At 47.4% G+C, this 14,932-nt stretch overlaps 1 protein-coding gene across 2 annotated transcripts in view; it reads left to right on the top strand.

The window, feature by feature from the left end:
- The window catches only part of arhgef39 (Rho guanine nucleotide exchange factor (GEF) 39), a 41,989-nt gene that overhangs the window by 16,631 nt on the left and 10,426 nt on the right, over positions 1 to 14,932 (top strand). For both annotated transcript variants that reach the window (XM_023825805.2, XM_072710630.1), the window contains exons 6-7: positions 8,675 to 8,745; positions 13,069 to 13,197. In XM_023825805.2, the coding sequence (XP_023681573.2) occupies positions 8,675 to 8,745; positions 13,069 to 13,197 (200 nt within the window). The remainder of the gene's footprint in view (positions 1 to 8,674; positions 8,746 to 13,068; positions 13,198 to 14,932) is intronic.

Genomic DNA, 14,932 nt, shown 5'->3' on the forward strand with positions numbered 1-14,932 from the left:
TAGATGACGGTGGAGCTCATTTTGCTGCTAAACGTATCCCAAACCTGTCAGCGAACTCCCCGTTAACTGTGAGAATTTGTTGGCTGTAATTTCATACGGTCTTCACCCCTGTCATAAATTAATACAGCATGAAGTAAAATGGGCCAAAACACGGTTCCTAATGAACAGGAGTAATAACGTGACACCCTTACCGCGCCGCTGCCGGATGTCTTAATTATACTCTTATTTATTTATTATCCTCCCTCCCTCTTCGCCCAAACTCCAACACGGAGGCGGCCGCAGACCGTCGCGGAGATTCCCGCCGAAGTACGCCGCCCGTGTTTACAGCTCCAAGGCATTATTTGATTGTGTGTGTTATGGTTTAATTTGTATTATGTTTATTTAATGACGTCGTCCTCCCCCGGCGTTCAGTGATATGCCGACTACAGAGGCTGCCGGCAGGATGGAGTTTCCCGAAGCCGTACGGGCCGATTCATCCCTGACGGCGGCATGTCGTCTGTGGTTTTATGTTTCCGCGTAACATCCCTCGGACTGTTAAAGCGCGGGTGGGCCGCAGATACACGCGGGGGCGTCGCGGTACTGTTAGATCAACCGCTGTCTTTATCTGTTACTGGGAGGGGGGGGGGGGTTGAATTCAGATTAGCGTCCCTCTCCAAGGAAGATGGTTCAGTGTTTCCAGCCTTAACGATGACAGGAAGATTATTACTGTTAAGAAGTGCTGTGGTGAAGGGGATGCCGGTGCAGGCGTAGAGCCCTCGATAGACGGGCTCCTCGCTTCAGTATTGGCATGATAAACTGTAGGTGGCGCAAACACACACGCATACACAGACCTGTACTCATATCTTTGTGGGGACTCTCCATTCATTCCTAAGGGCAAAACTCTAATCGCAACGATGACAACCTTAAGCCCATCTCAACCTTAACCATAAGTATCCAAACAAAATAGGCATTAGGCATTTTTAGTTTTTTGATTGTATTCACAGATTTTTATAAAATTGCGATTTATATTGTGGGGACCTGAAAAATGTCCCCAGAAGTTAAAAAGTAACAGATTTTACCACATTGTGGGGACATTTGGTCACCACAGTGTAATGCTTACCTGGACCACACACACACACACACCCTCGTACTCAACACATGAGGCCGCAGTTGGTTGTTGTGTCTTTCACCCATACGAGTCAAAACATCACGTTACCTGGAACTTTGAATTTACACTAAACTAGGTATGAATGTGTGTGAATGTGCCTGAAGTGGGTCGGCACCCCATCCAGGATTGTTCCTTGCCTTGCGTCTGTGGCTTCTGGGATAGACTGTGGACCCCCACAGTCCTGCATAGGACAAGCAAATATGGAAGATGGATGGATGGATGGAGGGATAGTTTAAGATGAATGTTATTTAATGGCGTTCACCGTTTGGGACGTTGTGGCTCTATGGCAGGGTGGTATAAGGTGACTCTGGCTCCCAGCAGGCAGGCCCAGGTCTTGTAGTTGGGTGTTGATACAGCTTCCTGGTGCTACTCAACACATTCACAGGCTCTGCTCCGTACAGCTGGCACTCCATGGAAGGTCGGGCCCCCTTTCTTAGACTAGTTACTTTATTGGCCTGGTAGCTCTGTATGTATTAGGGATTTGTTTCTGCAGTATTGGTGCACAGAACATAGAACATAAAAGAAAAATAGAATAAGCAGAAATAAAATAAATGGAATTAAATAGATTTGATGTATGAAAGCAGTACTGATTGGAACCAGGTTCCCAATTATATACAGATAAATAGTGACACTGAGTATACAGGGGTTAGACAGTGAAACAGAAACACTGACCAATAGTGTTTGAGGTTTCATGCCCGGTGGCCAGTCTTCTGACCAATAGTGTTTGAGGTTTCATGCCCGGTGGCCAGTCTTCTGATCAATAGTGTTTGAGGTTTCATGCCCGGTGGCCAGTCTTCACTGATTGCACATTCCATCAGTAAGAGGAGAGTGTGAAGGTTGAATTAGCAGAGTAATAGCACAGCTGTGCATAAAATATTGCAATCCACACATATAATGGGAGCTGTATCATAGTTCAAAAGAGGGCAAATTGTTGGTGTGCGTCTCGCTGGTGGATCTGTGACCAGGACAGCAAGCTTTTGTGGCGTATCGTGAGCCATGGTATCCAGGATAATGTTGGCATACCACCATGAAGGACGGACCAGGAGTAACTGTAGACACAAGGGGAAGCTGTCTGAAAGGGATATCCGGGCACTAACCCAGGTTCATCGAAAAACATAAAACCACAGCAGTCCAACTCACTGCAAATGCACACCTTGACTCTCCTGTTTCTACCAAAGCTGTTTGCCATGAGCTCCACAGGGTCACTCTTCATGGTTGGGCTGCTACAGCCAAACCTTTAGTGCCAAATGTTGGTTTCAGTGGTGCCAGTAGCCCAAATCTTGGGCTGTGTACAATGTGAGACATGTATTGTCCTCTGATGAGTCCACCTTCACTGTTTTTCCCACATCTGGGAGATTTACGGTGTTGGTGAGTGTGGTGAAGCCCCAAAGAGACTTACCACCTGGACTGCTGCGTATCCAGAGTGCAGCACAGGGGTGGATCAGTGATGGTTTGGGCTGCAATATTATGGCATTCACTGGGTCCACTACTTGTTCTAGATGGGTGTGTCACTGCCAAGGACTACTGAACTATTCTGGAGAACCATATTCACCAAATGATTCATTGTACCCTGAAGGTGGTGTCATGTGTTAGGATGATAATGCACCAATACACACAGCAAGACTGGTGACAGAGCGGTTTGATCAACATGAAAGTGAATTTGAACGTCTGATGATCTCAACATGATGCTGTATTGGGTGCAAAAGGAGCCTGTCAGTGGGAACCCAAGGGCCGGGTTGGGAAACACTGTAATGAATGATTTTGGTCTAAAATCAAGTGTTTGTTTCATTGTCCAAAACCCCTTTAGATGTGCACACACACCAATTTGGAAAAAGTCCCAAGAATTTAAGGTAGCGATGGGGTAGGAGGTACAGGACAGTGTAAAAATGTGGGGGGAAGGAACTAGGAACTGTGTTGGGGCGGGTGGGGGGGGGGGGGGGGTTTGTTGCAAGTGGGAAGAGGCCATTTAAGTGACGTGTTAGGTGCCGGAATGTCAGGGCAGCCCGGGTCACTGTGATGGATGGGTGGGCGGGACACAGATGCAGCGCCTTATTACCGTGAGCATTTCCCCCGCCCCCCTCCCCGATACCACGTAGCCCCATTCTCCCTGCCCCCCTTCCCTGTGGTAAGCGCCATGAACCGGCTGTCAGCATGTCCCCCCGCGGCCTCTCCCCCGGGCCCCCAGACCGCCTGCCTCTGACACCCGTCTGTAGCAAAGGCAGCCCTGACGGGGGCTGGGGGGGGGGCTCCCATTGCCGGAGATGCGGGCGGCCATATGCCCACACCAACTGCTGCCAGCTCACGTCCCATCCCAGCTGCCCGCCTGCGTACGCCTGACACGGCTCTTCTGCGGGGCCCCGACGTGGACGGGACGGGCCCCGGGTCCCCCGTGTCAGGCAGCGGCTCCGGCTCACCTGGAGCGGAGGCGGGCAGCATCCTCCGTAGAGTGGCGCTCATTCATTTATCATTATTACACTTATTTATGTATTACACAGGAGGCCCCAGGGCCCCTCGGGCGTCAAGCCAGAAGCCAGATTGGGGAACATTTGGAGATGTCACGAATTCTCCGGCAGACGCTTGTCCGTCAGACTCGTGAATATCGCCTGCACGCTCGCTCCCCCTCCATACGGCTAGCTACCTGTTCTCTGTTTTTCTTCTTCTCCTTTCTTGCTCTTAATGCTGCCAAGAACATGTTAGAGGAGTGTCTTCTCAGATGCAAACTTGCTAATTAGGGCCTGTTGTTGATTTAGCCAGACAACCCTTTAAAAGTTATCTGATAGCTGGATTCATTACCATGTTTGGGGGGGGGGGGGGTATATTTAGAGCCCTTGCTGCATGGTTCACGTACTGAATTAGCAGCGAATTATATTAATCGTGTCATTCGGGCACCTCATTGGACAGCTTGTAAAAGCCAGTAGTAGGTTTGTTTGTACGGAGGGATATTAGAGACATTGAATTGAAGTGAATGACCTCATAGTGAGTATGAATCTGTGAGATGCGTGATCATCAAATGCAGATTCAGCTTTTTAGGGTTTACACGGTGTCAGGTTCGCACTGATGGGCAAGGGCGGAGTCGTACCCTGCTAATCTAACAGTCTTCCTGTTGACCTGGAAGCTGTTTTCCCAACCATAACCTACCTGGGAAACCTAGAGCCAAACCGATAAAAGAACATAGTGTGCCGTCAGAGACGTCGGAAACCAGGTACCAATAGCCAACGTCTGATATTCCACAGAACAAAGGACTCTAATAAAAAAGATTCTAATTATGCTGATGATCTGGCCAGTATAGGCATCCGTGTTCCCGTGGTAACCTTCCTGTCATCGGCACGCACACGTCTGTGTCCTGTGATAAAGCGGCTCACTGATGCCGTTTGTGCGCCAGCGTGTTTGTGTTCGATTTGCGGGGGATTCCATCCCGAAGCAGCGGCCCACGCCTGCCCGGTGTGTGTCGGGCCCCGGGTCCTTCACCCCGTCACAGACTGGCACCAGCCAGATTCGGAGCTCTTACGTTTTCAGGCTGTTTTTGGGCTGTTGAGGCTTTAACAACTCCTGAGATTCCCTCTAGTGGGACGGAGTCGTCTTTCTTGTAATCTTTCTTTCTTTGAAATCAAGACCCCAGGATGGCTGGCGGAAGATTCCTCCCGCACGTACGCAGAAGACCGGGGTGCCCGACTCCCCTCCCGCGGCAGCCAGTGCGGGGTTTTACGTCGACGCTCCGTGATCTCGGCACGCCGCCGTCCCCTCTGTCCCACCCCGGCTCGCCCCGTTTCCGCGGCGCGCTTTTAATCAGGCGCCTGGAAAGACGCCCGCCGTGCCGGCCGGAGTAGACGCACGGCGCCCGCGTCTACTTCAGCTATTAAACGTGGGTAATTACGAGGCGGCCTACGCTGTGTTCAATAAGCCATACCGAAGCCTGACAGCGCATGTTGTCTCTTAATTAGAAATTTGAATCCTTAATGCATGTGTATTAAGTAAAATAATTGGACAGCCCCCCCCACCCCCACCTTCTCTTCCAGTGACAAGTGTGTTAGTACTGAATGACCCAACATGTCTGTAATATGCAGATGAAATGAGCTGTTTTTAAAGCAGAGGAATTAGCATGCGCTAGCTAAGCAGCACATCTGTAAGTAGGACAGGGGGGCTTTCTAATCCGGCAGTCTTCATTATAATAACTTAATTGGTATAGATATCATTCAGATTACATTACTGTCTTCTTATCGCCTCTTTGCTTTTGTGGTAATGAGTAGAGCAGGACTCGTAAATGAACGACTTCCGTTTACATTATTCGGAATACGCCTTAATATTTCTCATTACAATACCCCTCCCTTCTTTCAATAGAGGGAAATGCTTTGCTTTAATTAGATTCCACCCCTCCCCCCCTTAATAAGTACCAGGACATTCAGTGCTGATAATGCCTGTAATGTATTTGTTCTAAAACTGGAATAAAGAAAGGAAATTATTTCACTTTCAAGTGCTTCTTAATTGAAGGAGGCTTAATTTAACTCCAAGCTTGTTCATTTCACCCCCAGTTCCTAACGAGTAATATGATTTTGCCTGTTATCCGTCTGTGTAAATTAGATGGAACTCTGATGTAATTTAATTTTGCACATTTTCGCCTCGCAGCTCTTTGCTGTAGGTCTTCTTGAAGTATGGCTTTGTTTGCGTGTTTTATCAAACGGCCTCCCCACGCGCCGTCTTTTTAAACCAGGGGCCCCCGGCTTGTTTTTGGCTGGTATCTGAGCGCTGTGTCATTTCCGTCCGCCTTTGTATTTCTTTTTCTTTCTCTTTCTCTCTTGGCCCGACCTTTTTGTGGACGACCAGGTGCCCGCTGCCCAGTCTCAGGCCGAACTGTGGCTTTTTACTCGGGTGCACCCCCTGCTGGCCTCGTACTGCCGATCACCTCCCTTTCCTGGGTGTTACGCCGCTCTGCATGGCGCTGTGACCTCTACTGGGCCGGTTCGAGTGGCCCATGGCGTCGTTTGAGGGTTGGGGAAACGCGGAGCCAGACGGTAAACTGCGAGACAGAGGCTGAGTTGGGGAGACAGGCTGGGGGGGGAATCAATGTTGGCTATCGATGCCACCAAGGTCACCCCCGTCGTCTCTGGTTCTATTGACCAGGACGGGGAGAGCTGTGAACTCTGGGCTGTGGCCGCATTCGGTCTGTCGGGGGCGGGGGGGGCGGCTGTTCCTCCATCTTAATTTCTCTCCTGAACCCACTGGGCCCTGGCTTTTCTCCGAAAGGCACTATAAACCGTGAATGGTCTCTCCGCACCGTTTCTGATTTCCATGAGACGGTTTTCCGAGACTCTAGTATCCGTCCAGCCCACTCGGGGTAAATGGCGTCACGGTCAAAGCGGCCGTAGCCCTGATGCCTGGCGCTCTGCTAACGCACCGTCCGCGGGCCCCCGGTTCACGGCGCAGTTGGAGAAACGGCGCGGCAAGTCAGCCACGCTCCCCAGCGGAGGAGGGAGGCGGCAGCTGGGTAAATTGGAGCCTGATTTCTCATGCAGAGGATCGTCTCCCGGTCCCGCCGCCTCCCTCAGCCACAAAGGCCTGTCAGCGCCGGAGTTTAAAGGCGAGGCGGCGAGAGAGACGCCTTTCTACTGGATATTATCGCTTTCAGCCGTTTTCACAGGCGCCGGGTGACATCCTCCCGCTGTCACAGGTGTTTATATCAGAACATGGCTGCAGGAAATGCGAGGGCCGCCATTGTTTCCCCCCCCCCCCCACTGCTCCCTCCGTGATGAAATGCGCATCCCAGAGCTTGACTGGAATCTCCGGGAGCCCGAAGACTTCTACAGAATCCTTTGCTCAACTTTTTTGTCCACTGGGATTTAAGGTGGTTGTGTATAAACTTTTTTTTTATTATTATTATCATCCTTCGCTTAGAAGCTGAGGAAGTCTATATGTAAAGACCCTTCAAACGGTAAGGCCTGACTGGTGAATATTTAATGAAGCGTATAAATGTTAATTGTTTTGGCCATTACCTCTCGTCCATATTAATTCTATATATCCAGCAGGCAGACACACATACAGCAGATTGTCCTGTAATGTGCTGTCTAAACAATTTTAAAGGTGATAATGGAAAATGAATATTAATGGGGGAAAAGCCAGTATATACTGGGTTTATTTGAATTCCTGGTTGAAAGTTTATCTCTGGGCTATGCGGTGCTTTTAGAGGAAACATCTGTGCTCTCTCTAGAAGATTCTGGAGCATCCATAGATGATTCCCCTGTGATTTCGTTCGTGCTGTTCGCTGACAGGCTTCATTAAATCTGTGCCAGTGACCGTTTCTGGATTGGAACCATGTCACACGGGGTATTGATGTCAACCAGCAGGGCTGATATTTTAAGGCAGGGCTGTTCAAACCGCGGTCCTCCAGGTCCGAGCCCTGCTGATGTCCCAGCCTTCCTTTACACGTGAGCCGGGTGTGAAGCCACTGTGGCCAATCAGATCAGTAATTACTAAACGAACTACCCGGGAGAACTGAAAACAAGGCCTGGATTTGGAATCGAGGTCCAGATTTGAAAAGCCCTGCTTATAAGAGTGGTCTTAGAGGATCGTGGAGTTTGTGGGATAGGGTTAGGGTCTTCCCAAATTCCCAGACTCTTTCCCTTTGGTACCATTTCCTAAAGCCTGATTTGTGATTGTGTGTATCAGAATAGGTTACTTGTGTATGCCACAGCGTAAGCTCTGCGTAGAGCCTACAATCAAGCATAAATCGGGCATAAGACTGGTAACGTTTCAAGCATGTCGGTGACGGGGAACATCTTTTTAATTCAGCTGTGTGGATTATGACTCGTCAGTCCAAGAATCTTGTCCGATGTATGTTTTTCTGCCTGAGTGCATCTTAACCCCTGCCTTGAGAAATTACAAGCCCGTCCATTTTCTTAATGGAAGTAATGCCTAAAAACAACACTAACTATTGACAGCTATTTGTGAATCGCAGAAGTGGGCTCATTTAATGTTCTGGAAGCTTCCAAAGCCATCTTGCATCTCCACTCTGCTCGGGGTGGGGGGGATTTAATGGCACTGAGGATGGCAGATAAGCATTCTCTCAGGGTTAGGCCTGGGGTCACATGACCTGAGTCACAATAGATTCTGGATACCTGTTTTCACTTCATATCCATTTTCCAGGAATTGGGGTTTAATTCCACACTTTGCTATTTCTGTGTAGTGTAAGTGCCCTCTAAATGTTGGTCTCCTTGGTTAAATAATGGTGTTGTGGTGCACTCTGCCATTTTATACCCTTTTTGGAAGAGCAGTTGACATATGCTTAATGTCTTACCAGCAGTCATTCATTTGACATGGGGACCAGGGACATTTAGAGCCATCTTGACAAGATTTAGACCTTCCCTTTCATCAGCTATTAAATAAAGCAAACAGATCCGTGTATTTGAAAATTACAGTAGATGGGAGCACTTTTTTTTTCTTCCATTTTCTGGTTTGTGAATACGCGCTATGTTGAGTGTCACTCACATCTCCAAACCCGAGGGGGAAGGTAATGACTCTGTTTTCTCTTTCCAGATACAAGTACTTCCTGCGGGACTTAACGGAGAACACGCTGCCGGACAGCCCCGAGTCCGCTGCGCTGTCAGGTGAGCGGCGTCGCAACAGGGCCCGCCGTTTTGGGTTAATTGTAGCGCAGCTTCCCAAACAATCGAATATCCAGCTCGGTTAAAAATGAAGGACAGCTGCACTGCTAATTGAATTAAAGCTCAGTGGGAATCGAAAAGGCAGGGAAGGGGGAGGGGGGGGCTGTCTGCGACGGTGAAGGACGATGTTCTTCCAGCCTTTGTTGTTGTTTATTTGCTATTAATGTGGTGGGGGGGGGGGGTGTTGAAAGTGTCGGAAAGTGGGGGACCAGCCTGTTGTCTTTATGGATTTTGAAATAATGAATTGGGACCTGACCAGGGGGATATCGCGCGTGAGATGTATTAATAAATAAAATTTCCAAATCAACAGAAGCCCGATAATGATTAATTTCTAATCCCAGTGTCAAATAAACAGCAAATCCTTCTTAAGCAGAAATGTACACAAAGAATTATTTATGTGTATTAATTAAAATCTCATCGGTTGTGCTCTGCTCCAGCTTACAAATTAAAACAGCCTGGCGATTCATTTTCCGAGGAAGGAAACCATCCAGATTCGCCGCTCCATCGCTCCCCTTCTCTCCATTACTGCATATTCCCTCCCTTATTTCTTACTTAACGCTGCCTTTAATTTAAATGGAATTATTTAAAAAGAGCTCTGAACGTAACACTGTGTCTGATTAGGCTGACTAGCCCCGAAAGTGGCCCCGCCGTGGCTTCCGTCCTGGGCTCCGTCTTCGGTGTCACCGTCACTCGCGCAAAGCGTCCCCAGCACCGCCGAAGCGCAGTTTTATTAAAAAACCTTAGCGTTAAAGTGCTCCGACGACTAATTCCTATTCAGCGTTTAAAAGATAAAGCCTTTGATTTTTTTTCCCTGTGAATGAGAAAAGTTGTTAATGTGTTTGTACAGGCGGCGCTAAAATACATTTCAGAAAGGTAAGGGGGGAAATAATAATAATAATTACTAAGTTGTGAAATGGAAAAGTAATTTCTGGAAGACGTCCCCGATAATTGTTGTGTAGATAAGTGAACCAATTAGGTTGTGGTTGTTATTTCATCAAAGTTAGAGCACATTAAGCAACCTGTTCAGTCCCCATTTTCTCCTCAGCACAGATATGGATGAGATGAGAAGCCGGTGTCTGACCGCAGCTTTTACCGTGTAAATCGGTGCGGTAGTCGGTGCTGTCGAGTCCGGGTCGGGATTGGTTACCGAACACAGAAGCGCACCTGGATCGTGCCATACATATCTCGGTATTCATCCACACGTATTCATCGACAAAACGTTTCGCGAATGTCTTTGACTCAACATAGCATCATTTGAGCGCTTGCCATTACTTTAACAAAACACATAACAGATTGTGTTTATTAAGACCGAAAGAAAAGCCAGTGCGGTTTGCGGGCACAAATGGGCACGGACATCCTCAGTCTGGTGCTGCCTATGTGCGAGAATGCACGTCTGCAGAGCTGCAGCGAGGCCTGCTGTTCCCCGCATGCGCGCTTATTAACATCGCCACTAGGTGGCGCCGGTTTTTGGAGTGGTATGCAGACGCATGGTGCCCCATAGCGATGCTGTAGTCTGCATATACAGATTAACCCAAGGGCGCATCCCGCCTTACTGTACACAACGCTACGGGGAGGATTAAAAAAAAAAAATTGGTATCCTGTTCTGTATTGTTCCAAACCACATGTTTCTTGTTAGTGGAAAGGAGAAAAACAGGATGATTTTTTATGTTGAAGAAATAATAATCATAATTATAGCAGCAGTTTATGTGAGAATTTTTGAGAAATGTATGGTTTAATGGTTTTGTAAAGTTACTGCTTGCTTACAGATTTAGTGCTAAATTCTAGATCAATTAGGCCTGCATGTACCTCGTAACAAACCAGTTCACTGTCAAATATGCAAGCTGTAGTGATATCAGACCTAGAAGCTATCACGGTAAGAGGATGATTTGGAAAAAAGGCAGCTGTTTAACATTAAAAATTGTTCAGCATCCTGCATTTCTAAGCAGGCTCATATTTGCAGAGTGTCTTAAAGCATTACGTCATCCCAACTGTCGATTGCACGAGAATGAAGGCGGCAACAGCTGTTGGCTTAAAATAAATGTTTTTTTTTTCACAGTAACGGTGCACCTTAACGTTGTCTATTTTATTGTCTATTTATCCCCTTAACAAAGGGTGAATATTAAAATGTTTTAGTAAGCAATGAATCTTACCACCAATTCACGTGGCACCTCGTACAGACATATCTGAATAGCAGTAATGATTTTATTTGTAATTAATATATGAATGACGGTCTGCAGGCCCATTATCTCTAAGATAATTCATTTTCAGCATGAAATGTATTTCGTGTTAATAAGTAAGTAAATATTACCTGTCATCAGGACAAATAAAACACATGAAACCCATTCTATGTTTACTCACCAGCCTGTCTATGAATAATCATTTTTGCAGGGAAAATAACTTAAATAAGTAGTTAATCGCGGCCTAGTCATGCCTGGTATTGCATTTACTAGCAGGATCAGATCACAGTTTACAGACTCCAGTGATTCAAAGGTAATAAATGAGTGGTCTTATGCTCTCTCTGCTGTGCCTTTAATGGCCGTGGATGCGGACAAACTTCTTAATTCTAAGGGTATTTAACCAACTGAGGATTGGCCTTTGTGTGTTTTTTCCCTGAGTGGCGAAGAGGGACCTTCTACTCGGAGATAGTAAAAATTAATGGCTAGCCAGTTTTCCATTTTCAGCAATTTTAGTTTTAGCTGATAACTGGCAATCCGGGGCATTTTAGACTTTTGTTTAAATGTGCGCACATGATGTCCCTGCTTCGGGTTAGCTTTTCCGGAGATATGATTTGTGTTCCCACGTGTCACCATTCTTTTTAGCTGAAGAATTCGGTCCCGTGAGGTCAGTGTTCGCTTTCAACCAGCGAAAAATTTAAATTTTCTTCAAAAAAGTGTACTACTTCGGCAGAGATGTAAGTAATGAAGTACAAATGCTTCATTACTGTACTTATTTGTATTTTATTTTAGTATTTTAAGTTGTTGCAACTTCTACTGTCATTTTGCTACATTTCTGAGCCAAATAATGACTTTTTACTCCCAATACATTCTGCATGACCATCATTACTTACTCACCCATCCATCCATGCATCCATCCATCCATCCAATAATGCTACTACACACAACACACCTGAGTCAGGCTGCACACTAATCACAAAACATCCGGTGAAAAGAAAATAATGCAGTTGTCATTACAACAAAGAAAATGAACAGTCTCAGTATCCAGAATGAAAGGTCCGTTTTCAAGTTTAGCAGTCATATGATGAACCCAGTTATTGACTTGATGAAGCACTTGTCAAACAAATGATGCTGAGTTTTATTTTTTTAACAACACACAACCTCCCGACCTGAAAAAAAAGTTTCGCTACTTGCATGAATTGTTGAACCCCAAACCCAGGTTATTTAACATGCAGTGGATATTTTCATTCTAAATGCCAATGTGAAGAATTTCTTGTAATTCTGAGTAGTCCAAAGGTTAGTAGGAAAGATGAATTCCATGCATTCTACACACCTTTCAAATGTGGATATAATCGTCAAAGGAAAAGGGCTACAATATCATCAGCAGCCATGACTGCGTGAGTGTTAATGCACATTATCTCCCGGTTTATAGATGCCTTTGTTTTCACCTTAAATTGATCTCAGCTCTGTAAAAAAAAAAAAAAACTCTCTCTTCTGGTGCTGTATTATGGAATCTTTCCGTATTGAAAAATTCGTAAACTAGCCATCGTTTATTGAGGTGTAAGGCCATGTAGTGTTTGTGGGTTTGTGAGTGCATGTGTGCACACCGACTTTGTCTGTGGTGAGCTGGCTTGGGGTTTCCACTCTCAGCATAAACAGGCGACGTATGAAAGCTGCGCTCTTTTTCCAGCACTGTCCTTGGGTGTAGCTGTCGCCCCGCCGCCCCGCCTGCTCACACGCCCATCCCACTGACACCCCCAGCATCTCATTGGCTTGTCTCTGATCAGTGTAGGTCTCGCATGGTGTTCGTTCAGCGGAATGCAGCAGTAAAATGAATATCCCTTTTTGTTTGCAGATCAATAGACAGATAAATGCGTTCCGGTGGCCAAAGTCAGTAATGCAGAATGCCTCCCCCCCCCCCCCCCCCCAAAAAAAAAAAAAAGGTCCTTAATGCATCAGACCAAAAACCAGCCACACAAAGCCGCTAAATGCCTCAAAGTAGGTAAAGGGCTGCTAATTGACTAGCGTGAGAATGGGCTCCCTGCTCTGGTGCATCCATCTGGAGCTAATGCATTAATTGCGTGTGTGCCAGGGGCGGTGAAGGCGGTCTCGGAGGTGGCCCAGCGCATCCAGGACAACGCCCGCAGCCACGAGAACCAGCTGCAGCTGCGGCGCATTCAGAAGCTGCTGACGGGCTGCAAGAGCAAGGTGCTGGTGCCAGGTTGGTGCTTGTGATGAGCTATTCCTTTCATCCCCTCCAAGAGACCAGCCCTTCTGTGCCGTTCGCAGAGGAGACGGGGGATGGGGCCGGCGTCAGAGGGTGGGGGCTCTTTGTTTGAATATTTAAAAAAAAAAAAAAAAAAGTGGGGTTTCCGTAATTGTTAAGCGGCATTAATATGGTGGGGGGCATTTTAATGTTTTATTTTAAAAAATAGAAAAGCTTGATAGAATGAAATTAACAAGGTGGGGCTGGTAATTGATGAGGTGGAGGGAGAAAGGTGCACCCCCCCCCCCCCCATGCATACACACACGTACACATACACACCTTGGCCCAAGTTGCATCCTTCTCCAACTTGTGGAGTGTATGGCCCTTTCTTCCTACCCGGATGCCTTTGAGTGTCCCCGGAGAGATGCCCACATGTGCACAACAGAGAGAGGCTTCGCCGTGGAGGATCGGGCCTGCCACTCTCCCCCAGGACCAATTAGCAACGCTGCACATCTTGTGGGCAGGCAGATAAAAAGGTAGCGGGAGGGGAGGCAGGGGCTGATGAATACCCAGTGAGCTGGGGGCGGATTCCCTCAGATGTGGATGTGAGATGTTGATAAGCCTCTCATCCAGATTCTCAGTCCACTTCCATCTCCACTCGTCCAATAATGGGCCGGCCCTTGGAAGGCCTCCTTCCCGCCTCGCGGCCTCTTAATGTGGGTAAAAGAAAGTAACTCTTCACAAATAAGTAACTTTAAAGCCGACTGCCGGGGCCTTCGGCCGGGAATCTATGTCTTGTTGATATGCCTGATGGTGCCCATGCAGCTAATGTGGGCCAGAACCGCAGTGGGATGCCAGTACCTGCGCTGTACGGAGGCAGATGAACTGACCTTTTTTATGGGAACACTCTGGTGGAACCCGAACACTTAGCCAAACGTTTGGTTTCATAATGAAATTTAACAAAGGAAAATAATGTTCCGAGGTCTCATCAGCGTCGGCACATAGATGGCAGTATAGAGCAACAAAGCAACTGGGATGCTGGCTTCTGTCCTGCAGAGGAAGTGACCGTTTAGGTCATTTGTCTGCAAAGTCATAGAGCCAGTGCAGAGGGGCGTATGTAACGCTTGGTCTGAATGACGTACCTTTGAAATCCAGCTTTATTATCTCCTCATGGGCGAAGAGTCTCACCGCTGCGCTCCCTCCTCCGTAGCTTTGCTCGGATACTGGGGGGGGGGGGGGGGACCCGGTTCTTTGGTAGCGCCATCTTAACGCCGGTGTGACTGCCCCTCCACCCCTCCCCCATCCACCCCAAAGAGCCGACAGTCTTTGATGAGGAGCCCGTTTTGAAGGGGGAAGTTGAAAGAACACAGCGCAGAAAGGGGGCCCTTGGATGTCCCGCTCTTTGAACCGGCGCTGTTCAAAGCACCGTGCATGGATCAGGCAGGACCACAATGGAAGACCAAAAGCTCGCCAGTAACAAGGCTCTACGTTATACTGGAGAGTGCTGTAAATACCAAACAGCCTGCTGTGTGTGTCTGTTTATTTTTTGGTCTATTGCCGCCCCCTCCCCACCCATTTTAAATAATGGTCTGTTCCTCACACATGGCCTTTGTATATTGACATCCTTATTAATATTGGTTTGGAAATAAACTATTTACATCTGATGGGAGTGGGGCTGCATTTTCACTCAGTCAACAAAAGTATTGAATTCAACATTGAATTGGTTCCTGAATTTGCTGAAATTTGTGCA

This window comes from Paramormyrops kingsleyae, chromosome 1 (genome assembly GCF_048594095.1).
Source record: "Paramormyrops kingsleyae isolate MSU_618 chromosome 1, PKINGS_0.4, whole genome shotgun sequence".
Lineage (NCBI taxonomy): Eukaryota > Metazoa > Chordata > Actinopteri > Osteoglossiformes > Mormyridae > Paramormyrops > Paramormyrops kingsleyae.